At 53.7% G+C, this 23,240-nt stretch overlaps 1 protein-coding gene across 1 annotated transcript; it reads left to right on the top strand.

The window, feature by feature from the left end:
• Nucleotides 1–23,193, top strand: CTDSP2 (CTD small phosphatase 2). Its single transcript, XM_059936356.1, has 8 exons — nucleotides 1–426; nucleotides 13,948–14,096; nucleotides 15,681–15,719; nucleotides 16,153–16,254; nucleotides 16,850–16,906; nucleotides 18,859–18,951; nucleotides 19,075–19,260; nucleotides 19,465–23,193. The coding sequence occupies exons 1-8, from the start codon at nucleotides 363–365 to the stop codon at nucleotides 19,588–19,590; spliced, it is 816 nt and encodes a 271-aa protein (XP_059792339.1). The 5' UTR covers nucleotides 1–362; the 3' UTR covers nucleotides 19,591–23,193.
• Nucleotides 23,194–23,240: the final 47 nt, after the last annotated feature.

Genomic DNA, 23,240 nt, shown 5'->3' with positions numbered 1-23,240 from the left:
GTACGGAGGGGAGGGGGGGAGCCTGGAAACCGCCCCGTGTCCCATTTCCTCCTCTTGTTTTCGCTCCGGATTCTCCATGTTGGACCCAAACTGAGGAGCCCGGAGCTGCCGCCGGGGGATCGGGGCCGGGGGCAACCGGGGGAGCCGTTGCCCGGGCCTCCCGCTCTCCGTACAGGCCGCCTCCCTTCCTGGCCCAGGGGAGGAACAAGAGCAGGGATGTGAACAGCAGTGGGAGTCGGAGTCTCGGGAGCCGGAGCCTGAGCCGGAGCGGGCCCCCGCCCAGGCCCCCCAGCCCAGCCCAGCCCAGCCTGTGCGCCCGCGCGTCCTCCCGCCCAGCCAGCCCGGGCCCGCGGGATTGTTAGATGGAACACGGCTCCATCATCACCCAGGCGCGGAGGGAAGACGCCCTGGTGCTCACCAAGCAAGGTAGGGGCAGCAACTTCCCAAAACTTTGCGTCGCCCCTGGGCGGGGAGGGGGCTAGCACAGCCCAGAACCCGAGTCTCGGCGCCAGATCTCCCGGGGCTCAGAGTGGGCGATTCCGACCCGACCCCCTACTCCATCCGCCCCTGCGACCTGGTGCGCACTCAGGCCCCGGGGAGGGCTGCGCGGGGCCCCGGGCTCCCAGCGCCCGAGGGGGAGGGGCGTCATCCGCGCAGCTGTCACTCTGTCCTGCACTCCCTCCCCCCGGGCAGAGAGACAGAGGGGTAAGCGCTCGCAGAGCGAGGCGCCCATCCTCTCCAGAGTTGGGGGGTGGGGTCGTCACTTTCCCGCACCAGAGCGCGCGGCTGCCCCAGGACCGCGGGGAGAGAGGTGGGGAGGGGAGGGGAACGAGGGGGTCCCGGGCGATCCCGAGCTAGAATGGAGCCGGGACTGGAGTCCAGCACTTCCCAGCCCCCCCCTCCCGCCCCCAAGCCCGAGGCCGCTCAGGCAGCGGTCGGTGACGGTGTCCGGCGGGACTTGGGACCAAGTTCACCGCCCGGAGGCGGGGGCGGCCGCGGTGGGGGAGGGGCCGAGCTCTGGCTGACCGATCTGGTCCGCCTGCGGCCCTGCGCTCGGCCTGGGACCTCGGCGCGCGGGACTCTCGCCCGGCCGTCTCCTGCTGCTTTTGCTGAGCAAACAAGCGCGACCCCGAGGCCCGGCCGGAGCCCCTCCCTGCCCCGGTGCGCTTCCCCGGGGCCGCCGCCGCACACACAGAGCCGCGTTTGTTTAGCCCGAGATTGGTGTCCCTGGTTACATAATTCGTCGGATGGCATCAGACCCGGCGTGTTTCTGAATCGCGCCGCGAAAAAGTGCGAGTTCTCCGTGGGCAGCGGCTCGCGGCCCGCGGCCCATGCCTTCTTGCGGGTCGGGTGGAGACACAAGGGGGGTCGCGGGCCCTTTCTGGGGCGGGTTTGGGGACCGGAGGGTGATTAGGCCGAGACCTCTCCTGGGGGCGGGGGAAAGGTTGGGGCCTGAGGGTGGGATCTTTGAGTTTGGTCACGGTGGAGGCCCCGAAACTCTTTTCCCCTCCCCCACGTTCTTCTTCGGGCCTTGAGGAATGTGTCTAAAATAGTGGACAGAATTTCCGCGGGGAGTAAGGACTAGCGTTGTTTTTTTCTGGAGAACTTCCCAGACTGGGGCCACCTGGCCTGAGGCTGGGGAGATCACGCTCTTGGGCCCAAATTCGGAGCGTCTCTGCCCTTCCCCTCAACCCCCCCAGAACAGGGCAAGAAGGGCCAGTGCTGCACTTGAACATATTGAGGCCTAGAGCCTGGCGGGGGGGCCAGCTGTGGAGCCTGGGTATAGCCCCACATCCCCGTATTTGGCAACATTAGTCAGCAGATCACTTATTTCAGGGGTTCCCGGTCCCAAGGAGCTCCCCCAACTTGCCTAGGGGCAAACGGGCTGGCCTGGTGGTTTCAGCCATTCCCTAATTCCCCGGTGCAATCGGGGGGGGGGGAGGGGGGCGGCGGGGTGTAGTGTGTGTTTCCTGCATCGCTGGCCCTACTTTCAATAAGCCTTGCCTGCTCAGATCCCAACCCCCGCAAAAGACCCTGACCCCCTGCTCTCCTGACTGCATCACTAACCGGGCTGCAACTTCACCCCTCTACTGGCTGCTCAGCTGTGCTGAGGGCTGAAGAGGGGAGGCTTTTCTGTGTTTATGACTTAACTCCTGATTCTTCCCGCTCTCTTCCTAACCTCATCCCAGGAAGGGACTCCAAGTGCTAGCCAGAAATGAAGAAATGTGGATGTGGAAGGATTCCAGAGGGGGCAGTGTTGATGAGAAGGGGAAGAAGAGTCCTGAGCTTCCCTACTCTGGTCCTCTCCTCCTGCAGGGGCTCAGGAGGGTGCATTCCCAGTGAGGGGACCACACCAGGAATGAGGGAAAGCTGGACTTCTTTTTTTTTTTTTTTTTCAGAAGCTGGACTTCTGAAGGTACAGCTTACAAATCAGAGTTGGAAGTTTCCTCCACCAGGGCAAGTGGTAGGGAACAGAATAGATGACAGCAGAAAGCAAGCAGCTGGCTTCTTGACAGTGTTCAGCTGCTGATGTTGGTTGGATTTTTCTTAGAGTTACGTTTTTCGTTTTTTGTGTGGTTTGTCCTTCAGACTTATCCCTGGAGGAATCTGAATTCTCAGGCCGACAGCTTGGGGGTCTCTCTCCCCCCGTGTAATTTGACTGCATTCCAGAGAAGACATACTTTCTTCCCAGGCTGCTTGGGTACCCAGCAACAAGCAAACCAACTTTCTGAATCCCTCATCACTTACAAACAAATCCTGCATCTTTAAAAAAATAAAATAAAATAAAATAAAAGTAGGGGTGGGGAGCAGATGTTTTATTTAGCTCCTTTGAAGTTCCGTGCCCTCTCCCCTCCTCACAGTGTCCCATTTCTAGGCTCTGCCTCCCTTTGGAAAAAGGGGAAGGAGTACTGAGGCAGTTTATTAATCAGTAAATTTCTAGAAAAATACAAATTGCTCCTATCATGGGCGGTTTTTTAGTGAAGTTGTTTGCCATTGCAGTTTTTTTTTTTCTTTTTTAGCATTCTGTTCTGGGAGCTTTAAGGCTGGCTGGGTGTGTTGATGATTCAAAAGTAATTACAGTAGGGGAAGTAGAACAAACAAAGTTGCTGAAAGCATTGATGATAAAAGGACCAAAATTGGATCATCTTCCCAAACAGATGGGTGAAATGGCTTCCTGGTACAGCAAGGATAGGGTTGTGTACAATACCAACGTAAAAAAGAAAAGTTAACATCAGTTTGGCCAGAAAAAGGCCATTTATTGCAGCCCCATACGAGGGTGTCACGGTGTCGCCCCATTGCTGGGAGATTGTGCCTCGGGCTTTGAGTTTAGATGGGGAGAAGCCAGGGAAATGGGCCCACCTTATAACCTCCCAGTGTGAAACGAGAGGGTGGAGGCAAGCTCCTCCAGAGCTTGAGTGACCCACAGCCCCTCTGGGGGAGTTGGGACCTTTTTTGTTTTGTTTTGTGAGGCCTGACGCCCCTTCCTTTCAGGGAGTGGATGATGATGCCTTGGGTTGTCTTTTCACATGTAGAACAGAACAGCAGGTTCTGGTAGCTGATCATCCCTAAGAATTAGGCTGGTGGCAGGTTTTTCTAACTCTTGCTTTCTCCCCATAAGGGAGAAATTCTGCCTTACGCTCCCATGTAAAAGCTTAAACACCTTTCACTGTGGTTGTAGCTAGGCCCTTAACTTGAAAAGTTTAGACCAAGTCTCAGTCTCCCTGGGGCTTTCTTCCTCAGCTTGTTCTGTGAGCATCCAGGGTGTGTGTTTATAGCTGGCTCCTCCCGCCCCACTGGTTCCTCTCCCCTCCTTGCGCAGTCTCGGCCTTGGCCTCTGTGGCCACTGTGGCTCGCTCCTCTGTCTCCTTTGGAGTTGTTCCCCCATCTTGGAGTGAGGTAGGGGCTTGTGTGGTGACTTAAGCTTGTGTTTGCTCTCTCCCGAAGCAACCCAAGGGAGCCCTGCTAACTCAGCAACAACGTTTGTAAATGCCCACCATCCCGGGACTGGGAGTTTGCAGTTCTGCTGCTGAGTTTGACTTGCAGAGCTTGCAACGGACCAGGACTCAGGAATTGCTGTGAAAACCCCTTGAGAGACGGCAAGGGGTGGTAGTGTCCCTGAATCCTGTCTCCTCCTTCTCAACTATAGGGGTCTTAAAGAAACTGGGTGGAAGAGAGGTCCCGTTTCGTGCTCTCGGTGGGACCTTCCAAATCCCTCATGATCAAGGACTTTGTTAAAATGGTAAATACGATAGAAGTCACGTTTCTAGCCAAGGTGAGTTGATGCTCCCAGCCTTTCTGTGGCAAATTAATACATGTGCTCATAACTAAGCAAGAGAAAGACAATACGTATTTATATGTAAGTATATATCTCTTCCCCTTCTCCTCAACTTTCTTCCTCCTAGCTTTTGGGTAAGTTGGGTTATTGTCTTTTATTACCGTCTTGGGAAGTTTGTCTCTCAGAGTGAAGAGGGGATTGGGGGGCAGGTGCAGCAGTTAGAAGTGTTCAGAAGAATTGCTCCAGGAGCAAAATTGGTTGCCTCAGGCCTGGATGCAAATCCCTGCTTTCCCTATTTGCAGTGAGACTTGACAAATCACTTTACTGTTCTGAGTGAGTTATCTATAAAATAGGGGTATCGGTCTCTACACTTCTCCAATGCCTTGTACTTAGCAGATAATTGATAAATGTTAACGTCCTTCCTTTTTAGACAGCTAGACCACCACTCCGGTTCTCCTCCATTCCCCCAAGGACATAGTGCAAATAGCACACGGTCATGTGGGTTTTATTGTTAAAGACAGGTGGCCGGGGGTCAGAGGGGACACTGATGTGAGGGCTTAGGCCTTCTGGAAGAATCACCCTCTGAGACTTGCAAACAGCCTTGCTGCACAGACCCCTTCTTTGTGCCGCTGTTACATAGGATGGGATTTTATGTGAGTAGCGTGTGCCTTGGGGCTTATTGCCATCCTGCCTGGCGCCTGGGCATCTGGGACGGGAGGAGGCCAGGGAGCCATGCACCTCCTGTGAAGAGTCTCTGAAGTCTAAACCTTGTGAGCAGTTGCTCGGCCCCTCAGAAGTGGATGTAATGAAGACTTGAGACAACTGTGTGCTGCGTTTCTCTTACCGTCTGCATTTGTTTTGAGAGTTAAAGAACCCAGTGAGATTCAGATTTCTTTAAGGAATGCTAGTAACAAGGAAAGAAAAAGAAACTGGGGTTTTGAAGAGAAATAGATGTTAAGCTATGTCTTTGCTGCTGTGGTTTTGGGGTATAACCTTGAGAAAGCACAAACTCAGCATTAAATTGCTTTTCACCCTGTCTCAGGCCAGCCAGCCCGGGAAGCACAGAATTAACTCACTTGTCCTGCGGACACGGGGTTGGGTGTGGCTCTGTCATGATTCCCTCCCTCTTCTGAAATGGAGGAATAGTTCCCAACTGGGATGCAGATGAGCTTATTAACGTGCAAATCTTCTGAAGGAACTAGTAGAAATCAAAGTGGAGAGGTTGAACTTAGAACTTGAAGCCTCTCTGGACCAGAGGCCAAATAGAACAGAGTTTCTTTGTCTGGCAGAGTGCCCAGCCCTTCAGGTCTGAGTGTGCCTGCACCAGGTCTGTTATTACAGAATGGGTACTCCAGCGAGCACACGGCCTCTGGGCAGGAGGTGCAAGGATGTCCTGTTTTATATTCGTCAGCTGTTCTAAGGGTTAGCTTTAAACCTGATCTCTCAGTGGACCTGCTGGCATTTCCTTTCCTTTCCCAGGTGCTCCTAGTCCCCCCCTCCCACCCTACCCCCCACCCCAAATCAGGCTTTGCTCTTATCCTCTTTTTATTCAATACCTTCTTCTTCTCTCGTGACACATGAATAGTTTTTGCATCCTGTAGAACTTGCTCTTTCCCACCCACACAGTTCTCAGGGAACAAATGTGGCCCGAACCCCAATGAGAGCTAAGCAGATTCATGGGAAGGCTCAGAGTGCATACTGCAGGTGTGTGGAAGTGCCTTCCCAGGACGTGGGTCCTAGCTCTTCTGCCTCCATGGCAGAATGGGGCTAGGGCCCCTCCTCCCAGGAACAGGGACCTGCAGGAAGAGACAGGAGGCTTGGGTCTTTTGCATTGTGATAGATTAGAGCAAGTGCCCCTAGAAAGGAAAATCAGGCTCTGGGGTGCAAGTCCCCTGAGACCTGCAGAGACACTGAGCCAGTGAGATGGGGTGGGGAAAGGGGCCACAGGGACCACTGGCAACCTTTAGACATTGGCTCTCAGCCAGGGACACACATCAGAAACTCCTGTGACACTTACTAAAAATACAGACCCCACCTGGGTCTTACTGAATCAGAGCATGAGCAGGTGAGCCGGGCATCCGTGTGTTCCAAATGCTCCCTGTGATTCTGACAGGTGTCCCTGGAGAAGAGCCAGGTGAGCGCAGCAGTGGCCCCAGCTGCCTGTTCAGCCCTGAGCAGGAGGAGTCCCTGGAGGGATCCAGTTTTCCTGTTTGTTAAAGATCCTGTGGCTCCTAAAGGGGAGTCCAAAAGTTTTCTGAGTGTGAATGGACAGAGTAGTGATCCCCGCTTACCAGTAATGATCACGTGATATTTATAGAGCACTCACTGTGGGGCAGGCACTGCCCTAGCCTTTTATATCTATTGATAGTGTCTCACTTGAGCCTCACAATGACCTTGTGAGATAGGAATGATCCCCACTTGACAAGTGAGGGCAACTTCCGCTGAGAAACCCCAAGCACCTTGTCCACAGGAACGTGGCTGGTTCGTGTCAGCTAGGACTGGCTCAGAGTCAAACCTAACGCTGGCCCGCACTGCCTCTCATTTGCATTGTGCATTCCACTTTTTAGAGTGCCTGTTCAAACTTCAGGGGATCTGAAGCCACCTTGGGAGGGACCATGCAGTGTAGACCTTTCCTGATTGGCCTGTGAGGAAACAACCCAGGGTGGTGGTGCCTTAGGTGAGACCACAAGGCTGCTTGAGAGGCTGAAGTGGGGCAAGAGCCAGGCTTCCTGACGACCAGCTCAGTGCTCTCTCAGTGGACACACCTATCCTGGTGGGCTGGTCCCAGGTGCAGCTGGGGTGTGGGAGGAGTAGGTGAGTGACCCTGTAGGTGGGACAGACTCCCTGCCAGGCTGCTTCCGGTCCTTCTGCGGGGGGGGGGGGGGGGGGGGGGACCAGCCACGAGAGGAAGGAAGGAAGGAACTGGTTGGCCACCCTCAACGAGTGTGTGAGTGTGTGTGACTGTGATTGGTTTTTGTGGAGTCCTGGAAAAGGCCATTTCCCAGGATTGGCCCTGCCACTACTTCTGTGTGACCTCTGGAATGAGAAGAAATCTCTGTGGTCTCTTTCAATGTGAACATTTTGAGATTGAGACTGAGATAAAGGTATGAAAGTGCTTTGTACTGAATGACTAGCAGCTGAGATTTACTGAGCGTTTTACTAGGGTCAGGACACACTCAGACCGCCTTCTAATTCTCACAGCTCTATGTAATAGGTAATGTTAGTCTTTCCATTTTACAGATGAAGAAACTGAGGCCCAAGGCCACACACTTTACATGTGGCAGAGCCAGGATTTAAGCCTAAGTCCATGGCACCTGTGTAACCACTCTGTCGTTCACTGGTCAGAGGAGAGACTGTTGAGGTCCCTTGCTTTGTCCTGAGCTTTCATTCTTCTTTCTCCATCGCACTCTCATGCATATGTCACCTAAAGCAGGCTTCTTAGCTGGAGAGGAAAGAGGCACTAGATTCTTCAGGTCTTTCACCAGACCCAGGCATTTCAGGAATCGGGCAGAGAGCCAAGAGAGGGGCTGAAACAGCCACTAAGAGGGTGTTCGTGTCCTGCTGGCAGGTTCCTTTTAGCCTCCCGGCCTCCCATAGGAGCTTGCTCCGCACCTCCTTAGGGCAAGAGGGAGGCTCAAGGTGGGCAAGTATGGCTTCCAGTCCCCCACGATGACATCTCTGCTCTAGCAGGCATTGCATACAGTAAAACAAGGGCAGGGTCCAGCCCTTTGGGTTTTCCTGGATGGCATCTCAGCTCTATCCCTGCTGCTGCTGTGAGCCATCAGATCACTTCCTGACATCCACCAAGAGCACTCTGGTGTGGGGCTGGGGGCTGAGCCTGCTGCTGACGTATCCGTGAGGAAACTGCTCTGGTCCAGGGCCTGTTGCTGCTTCTGGGAACCCCCCCCCAGCCCCAGCATGTTTCTGAAATATGTTACAGCTGCCCAGGAGGGTGTTCTGCCAATAACTCTTTTAAAGGCTGATTTGGAAATTGACAGAGTATCTTGATCCTCTTTTAGAAGTTGCCAGGGATCCCCTGCTTCCCAAACTTGAGTGCTTCTTGAGGGAAGGTCCTGAAGTCGAGGCCCTATGTTGAGATCAGTGACGACTGCTGGAGGGGCAGGGAAAAGGCAGGCAAGGCAGCGAGTGACCGGGTCCCCCACCGTCACCCCACAAGTGGCGTTAAGGACCCAGGACTGAAAGAAGTCCTCCTCTCTTAGAAGAGAGGTAGAGGCAGGGAGCTGTCCTGTCCAGGGAAGGGGAACTAACGGAGACGTGTGCGTAGGTGGGACGGCCTGGCTGCTGGTCGCGGGGAGGGCGCTAGTGTAGAACATGCTGGTGTGAGCCAAACAACGTGGCTGAAACTACTTTTTGAAAGTCCACGCTGTCAGCTTCACAGCTGCTCTCTGGAACTTCGGGAACTGGTGCCGAGCTGGGTGAGGCCCCCCCCTGCCTTGTCACCTGAGGAGAGCAGAGTCAGCAGTTGAGCACTGTGGAAGCTGGTACACCCTGCCTCTGGTTTCCAGTCTTTCCTGTGTGGGGGATGTCTAGGCATCTCTCACCTCCTTGTTCCCCTGCTGACTCACCTGATGGTCCAAGAGCCCTTCTGTCCACCTGGCGCTTTAGGGCCTGTCCTTAGCCAAGGCACAGATGCCCCTTGCTGAGGACCTGGGAGGACTCCTCTCCACGGGGAGCCCCAATCAGATGCATCTTGGCTGCAAGGCCCAGGCAGCTGGCCAAGAAAGGCCAGAAATGCTCCAAATACTCTCCTTCCTCCAAAAGCTAAGGGGAGGGAGGCCCCTCCGGGAGGCCATTTTATAGTGATAGCCAGACTAAATCCTTTGCTGTGGGGGGAATGAGAGATGGTGGAGAAAGAAGTACTCTGAGAGATGAACCAAGAAGGCATCCTTCTACATGAATGGGCTTGTTAAAATCCGACAGCCTGAGAGCTTGCCTTCTGCCGAATCCCAGGCGGATGTGTGAGGAGTTCCTTTGCTGGGACACAAAGCTGTGTTGTTGGCAACGGTGATATCTCAACCTGACCTTCAGAAGAAGGTTAAAAATAGTGTTGTCCAGGCAAAGCCAGTCTTCATCTGTGTGTGCGCGCGTGTGTGTGTACACGCATACATGTAGGTGCACAAGCTTCTTAAGAGGCAGAGGCAAATAGCATCCCCACGTGGTGCTTCTTGGGGGCCAGTGATGGTGGACGCAAGGGGAGAGGGCATTCTTTGTCTCAGGTGGAACAGCCTCACCTGCTTTCCTGTTACTCGCAGAGACCAGCCAAGGAGTTTGCAACTGGAAAACAAGTTTTGTAGTGGATGTGGGAGAAGGTATAGGGGTGGTTTTGACTTTTTGAAACCTGCTCACGATCAGAGTTCCTCTGGCACCTTTCTCATCTTCTGTTCTTGAGCTTCAGCCACATGCTGGGTGGGTGGCCACAGTGTTGCCAAGGAGTGGTCATCTCCCCTTAGATAATATTAAAATGAGCATGGCATTTAAGTTTAGTCTGCACAGTGCATGACTGTGTTCAGTCTTGTTTATCAGGAGAGTGGTCTTGCTGTTATCCCAGTTAACGGATGAGGAAACTAAGGCTCAAAGAGGCTGTGTGGCTGAGTAGTAACTGGCAGAGCCTGGACCCCAGCCCAGGTGATCCTGGGGGGAGGGGGAGGGGGAATACCTCCCACATCCCCCCTTCTCTTCACATCCTGCCTCAGTAGGAAGCCTCGCAGCAGTGAGCTGAAGGGGTGGCTTGGCTTCCCTGTTCTCAGCAACCTGCGCACCTCCTTCTTGAGCCAGAGCTCCCCCCCCCGGCCCCCGCCCCGTTAGGTCTGTGCTGGTCCTTTCCGACATTCAGCTCCAAACCAGATGTTCGGAGCAGGGAGAACAGGTGCACATCAGTAATGGAGCTATTTGGTACCCACTGGAATCCTGCCCTTCCTCACTGGGGAAACCTGTGCAATGAAATCCTCACCGGCCTGTAAATCCTCTTGTGCCAGTGTTCCTCTTCCGGGGAGGGGGCCACTGCCCCTTCCCATCACACACGGAGGGATGGGGGTGACCTGCACCTGGCTGTCACGGACACAGTGCTGAGCGCTGGTTGAAAGGAGTCCTTTGAAAGGCTCTTTGATACGAGTCTTAGATCCCTCTCTGGGTGTACCCCCTCATCCTTAAACCCACTCAACAAAGTGGATCTTGGACCAAAGCTCCTGGCTCCAGCTCCCCCCCACCCCATTGTCCTCTTGATCTCCCAGAGGTATCTGCCAGTCAGAGCAGGTGCAGGGCCGGGGTGGCGGTGAAGGGAGCCTTGTACTATTTCACCCCTTACACCTTTCATGGACTGCCCAAGGGGACAGCAAAGGAGGGGGGCTGGACCCCAAACTGATCCTTCACCAGCCCAGCCTAGAGAGGAGTAGGGCACACACTCTTGAGAGATCTTAAGAGTGCACCACCACTTCCCACTTGTTGCAGGAGTAATCGGACACGATGCCCGAGCTGTAGGGGACCCTACAGAGTAGTTGTTAAGAGCCCTGGCTCTGGGTTCAGATCCTGGCTCTGCTGTCCTACTACCTGTGTAACCTCAAGCAGGTTACTTAAGCTCTCTGTGCTTCCGTTTCCCCTCTGTGAAATGGGGGATTAGTGCTTAGAAATGGGTTTGTAGTGAGGATTAAATGAAGTAATGATGTCAAGTGTCTTGACACAGGCCTGGCCCATCGCTGGTGCTCAGTAGACATGAGCAAGGCCCAGAGAGGCCGAGCAGCTTGCCTCAGGTGCTCGGCTCCTCATAGCCCGCTTCCCTGTCCTCGGAAGGGAGGGAGCCTTTCTGTTTCTAACTCTTCTGGGCGGTTGCAAACCAGCGAAGGCTTCCACAGGTCCTGGCTCTGTAGAAGCGACAAAGGCCCTGGAGGCCCCGGAGTTATTCGCTCAGCCAGAGTCACGGGCACCTGCTGCTCAGAAGCCAGAGGCCAGTGAATGTACCCGGCTGAGGCCATGGCAGGCCCCGTCAGGAGGCCGCCATGTTAGCGGGAGGCCGAAGAGGCCCTGACAGCCACTGATTGTCAGTGGCAGTGTTTGTAAAGGTGAGGAGGACACACAGCCTGGAGGAGGACAGAGGGAAGTGGGGCCCCAATGGGGGAGGGGGTAGTGAGGAACATCTGGGGTACTGACCTTGCTGTTGTGGGTCTGCGGTCCCCTCCCCAGGCGCCCCAGCTCTTTGCTCTGCTCCGAGCGCCTGCCCCCGGGGTCAAGGCATCTGTGGTCTCTGAGGCCCAGGGGCTGCCTGGCCGCATTGTGTTTTAAGAAGACCTCATCCCCTGCAGAGTCCGAACCGAGCTGAGGAGCGCCCCCGCCCCCTCCCAAGCTCCCTGTCTGAGGCTGAAGCGCTCCTGCCTGTTGGGCCTCCCGCAGTGGGCACCGGGCGAGGCCTCTCCACGGCCCCAGCCAGCTGCCCCTTTCACCCCCTGCCTCTCAGGATTACTCAGCCTTCACGGCGTCTGTCACTAAGATGCTGAGTGCGTTCTTGATGGCCTCTCTTCAGGAAAGGCTTGGGCTGTGTGGCCTTTTAAGAAAGGCTCAGTGCCCGGGTTAAGCCTCTGATTGTGGTTCTGCGTGAAGAAACCATAAACCAAAGGAAAAGAGATGGTTCAGCTTTGGTCTTGGAGCTTTGTGTCAGCGTCTGCTTGCGTCCCTGGGCTCGGAATTGAATGTGGGCCGTACAGGCAGGTGGAGAAGCTGTCCTTTCCTTCCGATTTCTGGGTAGATTATTCAGAGTAGGAAAGAGTCCGAGGAACCTCTCGTCTTGCTGTCTTTAAGTACTGAGCTCTGCTCTCAAGTTTGTCTCCTGGACTCAGGGGCCTTGGGCGAGGCCTCCAACGCAACTTTTTCCTTCAGGGCAAAATCCCCAGTCCCTGGAAATCTTGATTTTTTCCAGCAGGGCCAGGAGCTTGAGAGTGATATCCAGGTTTTTAGGCTAATTGCTGGGGAAGCCTGAACATTTTCTAAAAGGTTTCTAATGGTCATACCAGTGTCAAGGGATCTGCCCGACCCAGGGAGGGGAAGGAGAGAGCGCTGGACCAGACGGACTGGGGTGCCCAGCCTGCACCTGCAGGAAGCCCTCAGCCTTCCTGTTGAGCCAGAGCTGAGTCGGTTGTCCTGGGGCGGTGCTGACTGCCCCTTGACTGAGGGTCAGCGGCCTCACCTTTGGTCCCAGGAACAGAGTTTGGTTTTCTCTCCTCTCCAGGGGCTCAGGCAGCCCAGTAACTGGGTGTTAAATGGCTCTCCCATCACCTCTTCTGCCGGAGCCACCTCCGTGCAGGTGCAGCCTGTACTCTGAGGACTGAGCCAGGGAGCTTGGCCTTGCTGGGGTGGGGGGCTCACCACATTGCCCCCCCCCTTTCCCTTCTTAAACCCAACAGCACGGGGAAGGTTATCCTCAGTGCCACGTTCTGTCTCTCCCCCGCACCTACATAAAGGCAGAGACATGTCTGGCACTTACTTCCCTGCGCAGGAGTTTGCCCTGTGCTTTAAAGCGGAGTGGGGTGGACTTCATCCCAAGGCCTGTCCCCGCCCTGGCCCCTGGAGAGGAGACCTGTGGCTGAGGACCATTCTGGCAGCGGTTGGGCGGCGCCACCTCCTGGCCACAGTACCCATCCTGGCTCCCTGCTCTTGCTCAACAGTTGCTGCAACAGTTCCTCTAAAATAAAAGGAACTTGGTGGGGGGAGGGGAGGAAGGAGGTCCAAGAGGGAGGGGATGTATATACACATATAGCTGATTCACTTCACTGTACAGCAGAAACTAACAACATTGTAAAGCAGTTATACTCCAATTAAAAAAATAATAATAATAAAAGGAACTTGAAAAAGACTTTCCGAAGTCCATTTCTGGTTGATCCTGTAAATGCCTGTAGCTTTTTCTATCGGCTTGGCCTTTCTGGGGCTGCCTTGCCGAGCCTCCTATTAAAATGGCTTTGTATTTCCAAAGCTCAAATTGTCAAGGCAGGACTTAGCAGCTGTAGCCTAGAAGCAGGGACGTCAACCCAGAACCCAGCGCTGGGTGTATGTGTCCCAAGAGAGTGATATGCCTGTGGTCTTTGAGGGGAGGGAGTGTTAAGGAAAGTGACTGGAGTGTGGGATGGACACAAGGGTGTGAACGAAGCTTGTAGCTTCTTGGGGCTGAAGCTGTTCTGTTTTCTAGTCTGGGCTCAGTGCTGCCAACTTAACTGATTGAAGGAAGCTGACCCAGAACAGGGCTGTAGCTGCACCGACTTGAAGAGGTCTAGCTTACTCCCTTCTCTAGACTGGGTGGTATTCTGGGAACTGGTGTTAGGGAGGATTTTTGTGAATTACCTTGGAGGGTTCCCTCAGTGTGCTGCTACCAAAGTGGATTCTATAGCTGGCCCCATCTCTGAGTGCCCCTTCACCCCCCATGGAATGAAGAGCAAGTTTTCTGCAGTTTATTTCCCAAACCAGGGACTGGGGATTCCTGCTGTTTCTACTTTACAGAGATGATGTTGGAATAAACATGTACATTTCACCGTTGACTGTATTTGGTTGTTCGCCAAGCACGTGCCTTGTGCCCCAGTGGAGCTTATAAACTAGAGGGGATACAGCACGGGGGTGGGTATTTGTGGACAGACGCCCTGTAGCTAATGCCTCTGTCGTTCCCTCCACTCTAGGCCTGGTCTCCAAGTCCTCTCCTAAGAAGCCTCGTGGACGTAACATCTTCAAGGCCCTTTTCTGCTGTTTTCGCGCCCAGCATGTTGGCCAGTCAAGCTCCTCCACTGAGCTCTCCGCATACAAGGAGGAAGCCAACACCATTGCTAAGGTAGCTGGATCCAGGGTGGCGTGATGCCGGCAAGGACGGGACTGCTGTGAGCGAGTGGGGGTCCCTGCAACCACGGCAGGGAGGCAGGGCAGCCTTGCCTGAGTTGGAAGATCTCTGGCCCAGAGGAGGCCCTTCCTCCGTCCTTCCCATAGCGGTCCATCTTCCTGTTGATTCCCATTTGTGGTGTGGGCCATCCGGATGTCCCTGTGGTTTCTGAGGGGCCCCACGGCACAGATCCTTCCAGGTTCCAGGAACCATGCAAGGTGCTTTGCGTAGATTGTCTCATGTGACCCATAGCAGCCCTGCAAGGAGAGCCACAGGATTCCCACTCACAGACGTGGACACAGACTCAGAGGGTGTATGTAGCCTCTGAAGAGTTAATGGTTAATAAATGGTAGTATCAGGGTTTGAACTCAGATCGCTCTGGTTGTAAGTCCTGTGATCGTTGTTTCTTATTTCTAACTAAGCAAAAATACCTTCCAAGTTTCTAGGCTTTCAGGGAACCAAGGAATTGAAATTCTATCACATTCTTGATAACCCCTTGCAGCACTCTCACCTTGTACCTGTGAGAGACATTTGGAAATGTGTGGGTGTCTTTGATTCTTATAATTACCAGAAGATATGTCTGGCATTTCAGAGGCGGGGGAACAGAAATCCTCCTTTCTCCAGTGCCATTTGTACTTCTTTCTGAAACACCAAGGTTTAGCTGTCCTTCCTCTCTTTCAAAACCAGGCTAAAGATACGTACATCAGTGAAAAATCACCTCATTATCCAAAAGGGGAAAATGGCTAAATGAAGTACAACATGACGGTATTAACTGAACTGTTAATTTTTACTAAGAGTTCACAACAATGTGGAAGAGTATTGAGTTGCAACATTAAGTCAAAAAGCAGAATGCAAAATTATATATCATGAAGAGAAAAGACTGCTTGCTAAAGCAAGCTTGAAGGAAATGCACTAAAATGCCAACATTAAGTTTTTCTAAGTGCTAGGATTTTAATTTTTCTTCAGGGTTTCCATTAAGATCACTTAGTTGTTACATCATAACGTTTTACTTATTAGCCAAAGGCGGGAAGAGGCTTTCTGAGCTCTCTGCACTCTACCTCCCATTTCAGGACCCACAGTGTGGGCTCACATTGGCTTACTTGTGTTTTGTAGGGGCTCAGCGCACCTCCCCCTAATCTAGGCCCCCAAGGAGGATGGAGAAAACACATGTTCTCAAAGAGAAGCCTGGGTTCCAGGACTAAGCAAGAGGCTAAACCTCCACAGTGAGGAGTTCCGATTTTGATTCTGCCTCTGACTCTGTGTCCCTGCATCAGCTGCTTGAGTTCCCTGTTCCTTGGAGAGCCAATGGCAGCTGAGAACAGGGACACTTCCTTCTCCATCCTTCATCAGGCCTAGTGTGGAAAGAAGATTTTGGCCCCTTTCCTGCCCAGCTCTTAAGGAAAGTCACTTTTGTCATGTCAGAGCTTTCCAGGGGGCTGGGGTCTTGGGGAGAAAATTCCCCTCCAGGCCTGAGTGGGCTTTAGACAGCCAGGAAAGGCATTAGTGGGCTGGCACTGACCACCTTCTTTTCTCCCGTAGTCGGATCTGCTCCAGTGTCTCCAGTACCAGTTTTATCAGGTACGTGAATCTCACAGGGTATGTCCTCAGAAGCCCCAACACCCAGTGATACCTGCTAACCCCATGCCCCATGCGGTGATGCCCTCATCCCTCTGTGTCTGGCTGGCTAACTCCCTGCCCCCGGAAGCTATTTGTCCCAGATATTTGCTGAGGGCCCACCCTGTGCAAGGCATTAGATTGTGCGGGGGACAGCTGGTATCCATCACCAGCTCTGGCCTCCATCTCCAGTATCCGGATCACTTCACAGTCCCAGGCTGAAGGAAGGAGCCAGCTCAGTCTCTTCTTTCTCTACCTCTTGGCCTTTAAGTGTCGCCTCTCTTGGGCTGAAGTAGGGGGCTTCCATCTCCTCAATGGGCCCAGCTCTTCCCAGAGTTCTGTTGGGGGAAATTAGTCTTTCTCGGTGGCAGATTCAGTAGCCTGGCTCTGGTTTTAGATTCCAGGGACCTGTCTGCTCCCGGAGGTGACAGAGGAAGATCAAGGAAGAATCTGCGTGGTCATTGACTTGGATGAAACCCTTGTGCATAGCTCCTTTAAGGTAACTGGACATCTGGAGCTCCTCTTACACTCATCCTGGGCTGTCTTGGAAGCCTGACTGCAGGTGCCAGTGAAGTGGCCTAAAGTTGATGATGGAAGAGTGATCAGAAGTAGGGCCGGCCTCTGGCATTTAGCCACAGTCGCGTCACAGATACCTGGAGGCCCCACCAGAGAATGATGTTGAGTGGGACCTCCTGCTCTCCGCAGTCACTGACAACAGGCTACAGCTGCCCCCCCTGTCACAGCACAGCCACCAGGGCTCTGTACAGGGGTACAAAAGAGGGGTTAAGTCAGCCTTGGGCCATGCCCCTATCCATTTTATCAGGATGTTTGTTAACTCAAGAAGGCCCAGAGACTGTCTCAGCTCAGGTAGAATTTGCAGGTGGTGGTAAGTAGGGAAAACCAGAAGGGGTATCGCAGCCTGTACTTGGGTGAGAGCCACTTAGTTGGGGCAGCAGGAGCTTCCTAGGGCCTCTGATTATCTGTCCCTCCCCACCCCGCCCAGGGGGCGGAGCACTGGCTGTGGCGGGGACTGGGGTGTGGCTGGGCTCTTGTCCCTTCCCACGAGCTGACTCATTAACTCCTCTGCCTTCCAGCCAATCAACAACGCTGACTTCATAGTGCCTGTAGAGATCGAAGGGACCACTCACCAGGTGAGCTGCTGCCAGGCCACGCCCAGCCTAGGAACTCGGGGTCTTCTGCTCCTCGGGGCTTGTGTTCCATCAGTTGATCCTTTCCTGTAACTTCAGCCTCTCTGTTTTTATTGGTAACCTTTCACATTCTAGGCTTTCGCATCTTAAAAAATGCAGCCCTTCATCCCCCTCTAGCTGTCACCTTTTTTCTCTTTGCAGCCAAGCTGTTTAAAATTAAATTATTTAATAGTAGTAATAGCTATCATTTACTTATCTCCCCTGCCCCTACTGAATGTGACCAGCGCTGTTATATGACTTAATACATTTTCTCTAAAGCTGAAGAGTTGGTGTATCTGCCTATTACAGACAAGGAAGTCAGTACTAGCTGTTTTCTCTCCTCCCCTGCCCACCCATTCCATCTAGCTGGTGAATTTCTTTCTCCCCAGAACAGGCATCTCCTCCTCTGTAAAGCCTTCTCCAATTCCCCTCCCCTTGGGGTCCCTACACTGGATTCTGCCACAATAAATACTCAGTATCCATCTATCAAAAAGCGCTTGAATCTAAATAAGGTGAGGCTCTGGCCCTACACAGCCTGCTCAGTCCAGGGTTAAGGATCCTGTGGTGTTGATAGTCAAATAGAAGAGTTACTTGTAGGGAAATGGGGTTTGAGGCTTCCATGGGTGGTCAGCACTACCCTGTGTCCATTAGAAGCTTTCTTCACCCCACCACCGTCCTCCCCGCTGAGGTGCTCTCCCAGTCCCAGTACTGGACTCTGCACAGCAGCTCTTTACAGTCCAGTTGAGGGTACAGAGATACACAGAACCCACAGATAAAAGACAAAGGCGTATCTTCAAACACTGTGAACTCCTGGCTAACAAGGAGAGGTGTGAATAATGGAAAAGGGATGACATTTAAATGAGCGGAGGTGGGGGTGAGGTGTCTACCTGCAGAAGGTGCATTTTCAGCAAAGAGTGTTGAGAGGATGCCAAGCTTGATGAATAGCCAGGAGGAGGGAGGGACTTGTTGAAGGTTAAAGAAATGGTAAATGAAAGGAGGCCCGGTTGTGGCTACCTGGAGCAGAGGGTTTCTGCTGCAGAGCTGGGAGGGGTCTGGTGAGTCGATGGCCAGTCCAGGCCATCTCCAGGAGGGAGAGTCATGGCAGGCACATACTCTTGAGCAGGGAGTGAGCTGGATGAAAAGAACTTTGAAGGAGTGGTTCCAGTAGCACCTGTGTAGGCTGGATGAGAGGAGAACACCTGGGTGGAGACAGGGAAGCAACAGACAGCAGGCCCATGAGGGACATGCAGCCAGTGAAGCTTTTAGGCCGTAATGTGCAAGGTTATGAAAGGTGGACACCAGGGTTAGGGGTGGCTGTCAGGGGCAAGCACAAAATGGGGGGGTCACTAGAGCAAGATGCTGCAGGGTGTCAGATCTGCGGTCACTGAGGGGAAAAAGTCACTTTCCCCTGGTGCATTTCAGAGAAGCTCTGCGAGGGCATAAGGTTTCAGGAAGTATCTGCGACCCTGCCTGATGGGGACCTGGACTAACTGTCCTGTCAGAGCCAAGGACAGGAAACTCCCACAGAGGCTGTGGCTGGATTCAAGTAATCCAGGATAGGCTGTTTCCATCTGTGAGGCCTATTCTTGATTACTTGTTTCTGGAGGCAGCTGATGGTTCGCCGCCGGAAACAAAGATGGCTCCCGGGACATTAGGTGTTTTTGTTTCTTCCTGAGCTGGGTCAAGGTTGGGACCACTGAGCCAGCAGAAGCCTGGTGAGGAGGTGACGCTAGTGCCCTGGTCTGTGGGGCAGAAGGCTTCCAGCCAGGTGGTCCCAGAGGCTGGGGTGTGGGAGTCCAGACAGAGTAAGGTCTGAACCTACTTACTGCTCTCTGTGTAGGTGGTGACCGTGACCGATGCTGTGATGCTTCACCCTCACAGGGATGCCTCCAACAAGCCTTTGTGCTTTTCCTCAGGTGTATGTGCTCAAGAGGCCTTACGTGGATGAGTTCCTGAGACGAATGGGGGAACTCTTTGAATGTGTTCTCTTCACTGCCAGCCTAGCCAAGGTACCTGGGGGCAGGAGGGGAGTAAAGAGCCAGGAGCAGGTGTGGCAGCTCCTTGCTGGTCCACGGGATACCACGGGGAAACCAGGACTGCATCCAAACAAAAAGCATCTTCTCTTTCCTCAGTATGCTGACCCTGTGACGGATCTGCTGGACAGGTGTGGGGTATTCCGGGCCCGCCTGTTCCGTGAGTCCTGTGTGTTTCACCAGGGCTGCTATGTCAAGGACCTCAGCCGCCTGGGAAGGGACCTGAGGAAAACCCTCATTCTGGACAACTCGCCTGCTTCTTACATCTTCCACCCAGAGAATGCAGTGAGTGGTCCAGATACACCCACACTGCAGGGATTGGGAGAGTCCCTGCCCTGGAAGGAGGAGGGAGAAGGGGACGGTGGTGGAACCATGGGCTTTACCAGAGGAGGGCACCACCCCAGGTGGACCAGCCAGCCTCCGGGGGTCTGGGGCAAGGGAGGGAAGCACTGGCGGTCGGGAGACTTACGCTGCCTTTTCCCTCTCCAGGTGCCTGTGCAGTCTTGGTTTGATGACATGGCAGACACGGAGTTGCTGAACCTGATCCCAATCTTTGAGGAGCTGAGCGCAGCGGAGGATGTCTACACCAGCCTTGGGCAGCTGCGGGCCCCTTAACCTTCCCTGCTGCCGAGCAATGGCCATCCCAGTAGGGGACTTTCCTACACTGTGCCTTTATGATCAGCCTGACAGAGCGGAATCTGGAGCATCTCACTAAATGAGACCTGGAAATAGAAGTGATTGGAAAGAGCTTTAGGACGGGTTAGATGCTGAGTGGGCAGATATCAGACCAGCGATACCCAGAGCTGCCTGCTCCCTGAGTTGGGTTCCCGAGATGTGAGTAAGTGTGTGTATTTGTGTGTGTGTGTGTATGAGTGTGTCTTGCCTTGAACTGTGGCCCCGGGATATAAGCGTGTCAGGTTGGGGGAGAAAGTGAATGATCAAGACTCTCCCCAAGTTAGTTTGTCTCCTCTCCTGTCACCCTGAGAGCCAGCGAGCTCTATAGGGATGAAGACCATTGAAGGCTCCGTTGCCAAACCTATGGCCTTTCCTCAGCGTTGTAAGGCTTATGCCACGGAGAAAGGTAGGGTCAGAGGCTGCCTTCGGGTGCCCCAGGCACACATCTTCCCGAAGCCTTTCTCTAGCCGACTGCTGCAGACAGAAAGACGACATTTCTGGGAAGATGAAAGCTTGTATCCAGAACTGGTAGCCCCAGTGGCCATCAGGTCCTGTGGCCCAAGGGCTGCACTAGCCTCTGGCCGAGTGCCTGGCTCGGGCCCTTTCTGTGTCTCCCCAAGGCTTGGGTGCCGGGCCTGCCTTCCTCACCACCTAGCCATAGTCTTGAACCTGTGGGGAAGGAGGTCTTCTCCCTGCCCTGGAAGAGGACAGATAACTGATTTCCGTTCTTTTGACTCTGTTTTAAAATTTTCTTTGGAAATATGGAGTGTTGGGCTGTTTTGTTTCTGACAGAGCTGCAGTCCTGGGCCTGAGGTGAACGTGGGAGGCCCTGGAGGTGCAGGGAAGAGGAAAATCCCAAGGGCGTGAGTGTGTGTGTCCCCTTGGCTTGTAGGTCAGATGGGCTCGGGATGTGTCCCTCAGTCTGCCCTTCGGGCATTCTCTGCTGGTGCTGCCGCAAGGACTTTGTCCCCAAGTCCGGGAAGGGCGCTCTGGGTCCCACCCGCCTGTGTCTTGGGCAGGGCTCTTTTCTCTCGTGTCTTCCCGCAGGGCCAAGTGTCTTCGTCCTTCCTGGCCGTTGCTTTTTCTCTCCAGGGTCTCAGGCACTCCTGCATTTCCTGGGCTGAGGGGCTGGGTGTCTCACCGTTCAGTTTCCCAACGTCACGCACGTGCCTCCTGCCAGTGGTAACAGGTGTGAGTGAGCTCTTCACACACCTGCGCTTTGCGTGTCTCTTCGCTTTCAAAGTTTCTTAATAGTGAATGCTTTAAAAAATAAGTCACAAAAAGGAAGTTTCCCCAGAATGGAAAACAAAAGGGGAAGTGCTGCTGTAATTGGGAGCACAAGGGGTCCCCCAGAGGGAGCCCCACTTCAGCATCACTGCCTTAACCATGGCCTATCCCCCTCTCTGTTTTCCCTGGAGGCAGATGTCACAAAGCATTTGTAAGTTGCTTCAGGTGCAAGAACACCGCCCACTCAGGACTTACCCCCATTATCCTTTCCAGACTGGCCACACACTAGGCCAGTCTGAGGAGCTAGCCGGGACCAGGTGGTGGAGCAGCAGCTTGGCGTTCTGACCGCCTAGCATCCTTCTCTAGCATTGTGATGCCACCTCCCCTCCTTGTCCCAAGGTTGTGAGGCTTTGTCTTTCCCTTCGGTGTCACATGAGTAGAACAGGGTCCCCAAAGCCCATGTGATCATTTCCCAGGCATCATTCCCTGGTGCCTGTGGGATCCTGCTTCATGCAGGTAGGGGAAGAGGGTTCCAGGGCTGGCCAGGAACGACATCTCCTGAAGGAAAATGGGAGCTTCTGATTCTAAGGCCCTGGCCTAGGCCTCTATCCTAATATTGCAGGAGGGGCCTCTCTCCCGAGCCCCATCCTAAGGGTTAGCCCTTGGGCCAAATCTGCCATGGGGTCCAGCTATGCTTTTCTGACTAAATAAGCAATAAGAGGCTCTAAGCTGATCCAGTTCCAAGGACCCTTTCTGCCCTGCTTTGGGTCTCCTTGCCTCCAGGTGAAGGAAGAGCTGGTGCCACCCTCTTTCCTATCAGGCTTGTCCAAGTGTTCCAAGGGACTCGTGACTAGAGCCCAGGATGGCTTGGTGGGAGTGTCCCCGCTGCTTCTGCATGAAGCCCGCCTCCATAGGCCTCGTTCTCGCCAGAACCCTGCCCTGCCCCCATGCAGTTCCTCACCGGAAATGCCACGCCCCGCTCACCCTCTCCTCCCTTCCCTGGAGAGGCAGCTCAGCCAAATAAGTCTAAGCAGGGTCCATCGGTGTGGACCAGAGCCAGCCTGGAGTCATTATGCACCCTCTGGTCTCCAGTTTCACAGTGTGTTAGGGGCAAGACTTGCTCCTTAGAGGAATCAGGCCAGACTCAGTTTTGGAGGAGGGCAAGATTGAGAGGGAGCCAGTTCACCCCAGGATCTGTTCCGGGGTTTCCTACCAGCCCTTCCTGTTTGAGGCTGGTCTTCGGGAAGCAATAGGCCACCAGGCCTGGTCGACCCCAGTTCACGCAGTGCCAGGAATCTGCCCACCTGCCAGGTTCAGTTCTTTAAGGTGCCTCTTCAGGGACACAGTGTGTCTCTCTGATTGGGCTTCTAAATCAAAAGCCTGATGTTCGTGTCCCTCTCATAGGGGGAGCTTTGGACACAGGACCGGTTTGGAAAGGGTCAGGTAAGAGTTTCCACTCTGCACATTGTAGAGGGGACACTCTGTAGGTCCATGGGTCCCTTACTATAGCGAGGTTGAGTAAATTTGCCTTCAGTTAACCTGGGACCTTCTGTTTAATTCCCTCCTGCCTCCCAAAGAGTTTGACCATTTTATAAATTCACCTCTGTTAACAGTGGCCCACAAACTTCTCTGTGCTAAAAGCATAGGAAGTCTAAAGGCAGTCATTCCCTGGGAAATGGATTCCGTTCTATTTTGCTACCCCTACTCTGTTCATGAGGCCTCATTCAGTAAGGCAACCCCCCCCCCCCCCCCCCCCGTAAGGCTGTCCTATATCCCATGTCCCAGACAGGTCAAGCATCTCCGGAAGGTAAGCCTGTTTTCCCCTTCAGGTCTTCAGTCGGTTACTTGCCACTACTGTCCCTCAGTCGCCTTTTTGGTAAAATGGGGTTTTAGTTTTGTCCTTTTATTTTAATACTGGTAAATACTTGCACTCAAGCAGGGGAGGGAAGGCAGGGGTCTGGCCCCCTGCCCCATTCCTTTACTGCTGTGGGGCTTGCCCCTGGAGCAGACCCTCCTCTTTGCGCCCCGTGAGCTTCTTTGCTTGTAGTATCTCAGATTTTACATGTTCCATGTCGTGCCACGTAACCCTCTTCAAGATACCGTTTGGAGGGTGGGGGAGACATGCTTCCCACTGTGACTGGGCTGTGGGGTTCTGACTACCTTGCTTACAGGTTCATGGTTTGATAAACGTTGTATTCAAAAACTTGAAATGTAGGATGCCATTAAGTGTCTGTTTATATTTTTGGAATATTTGTACTACTTACAATTAATGAATAAAAGTGGGTTTAAAAAACCCATCCGTGAATGGGCACTGCCTCCTGACCCTCCTGTTGTTCATTCGGGCACTTAGCCCCCTTCTTCCC

The sequence above is a fragment of the Balaenoptera ricei genome, chromosome 10, assembly GCF_028023285.1.
Source record: "Balaenoptera ricei isolate mBalRic1 chromosome 10, mBalRic1.hap2, whole genome shotgun sequence".
Lineage (NCBI taxonomy): Eukaryota > Metazoa > Chordata > Mammalia > Artiodactyla > Balaenopteridae > Balaenoptera > Balaenoptera ricei.
Note: the sequence above shows the minus strand (reverse complement) of the source record. Positions and strands in the feature narration are given on the sequence as shown.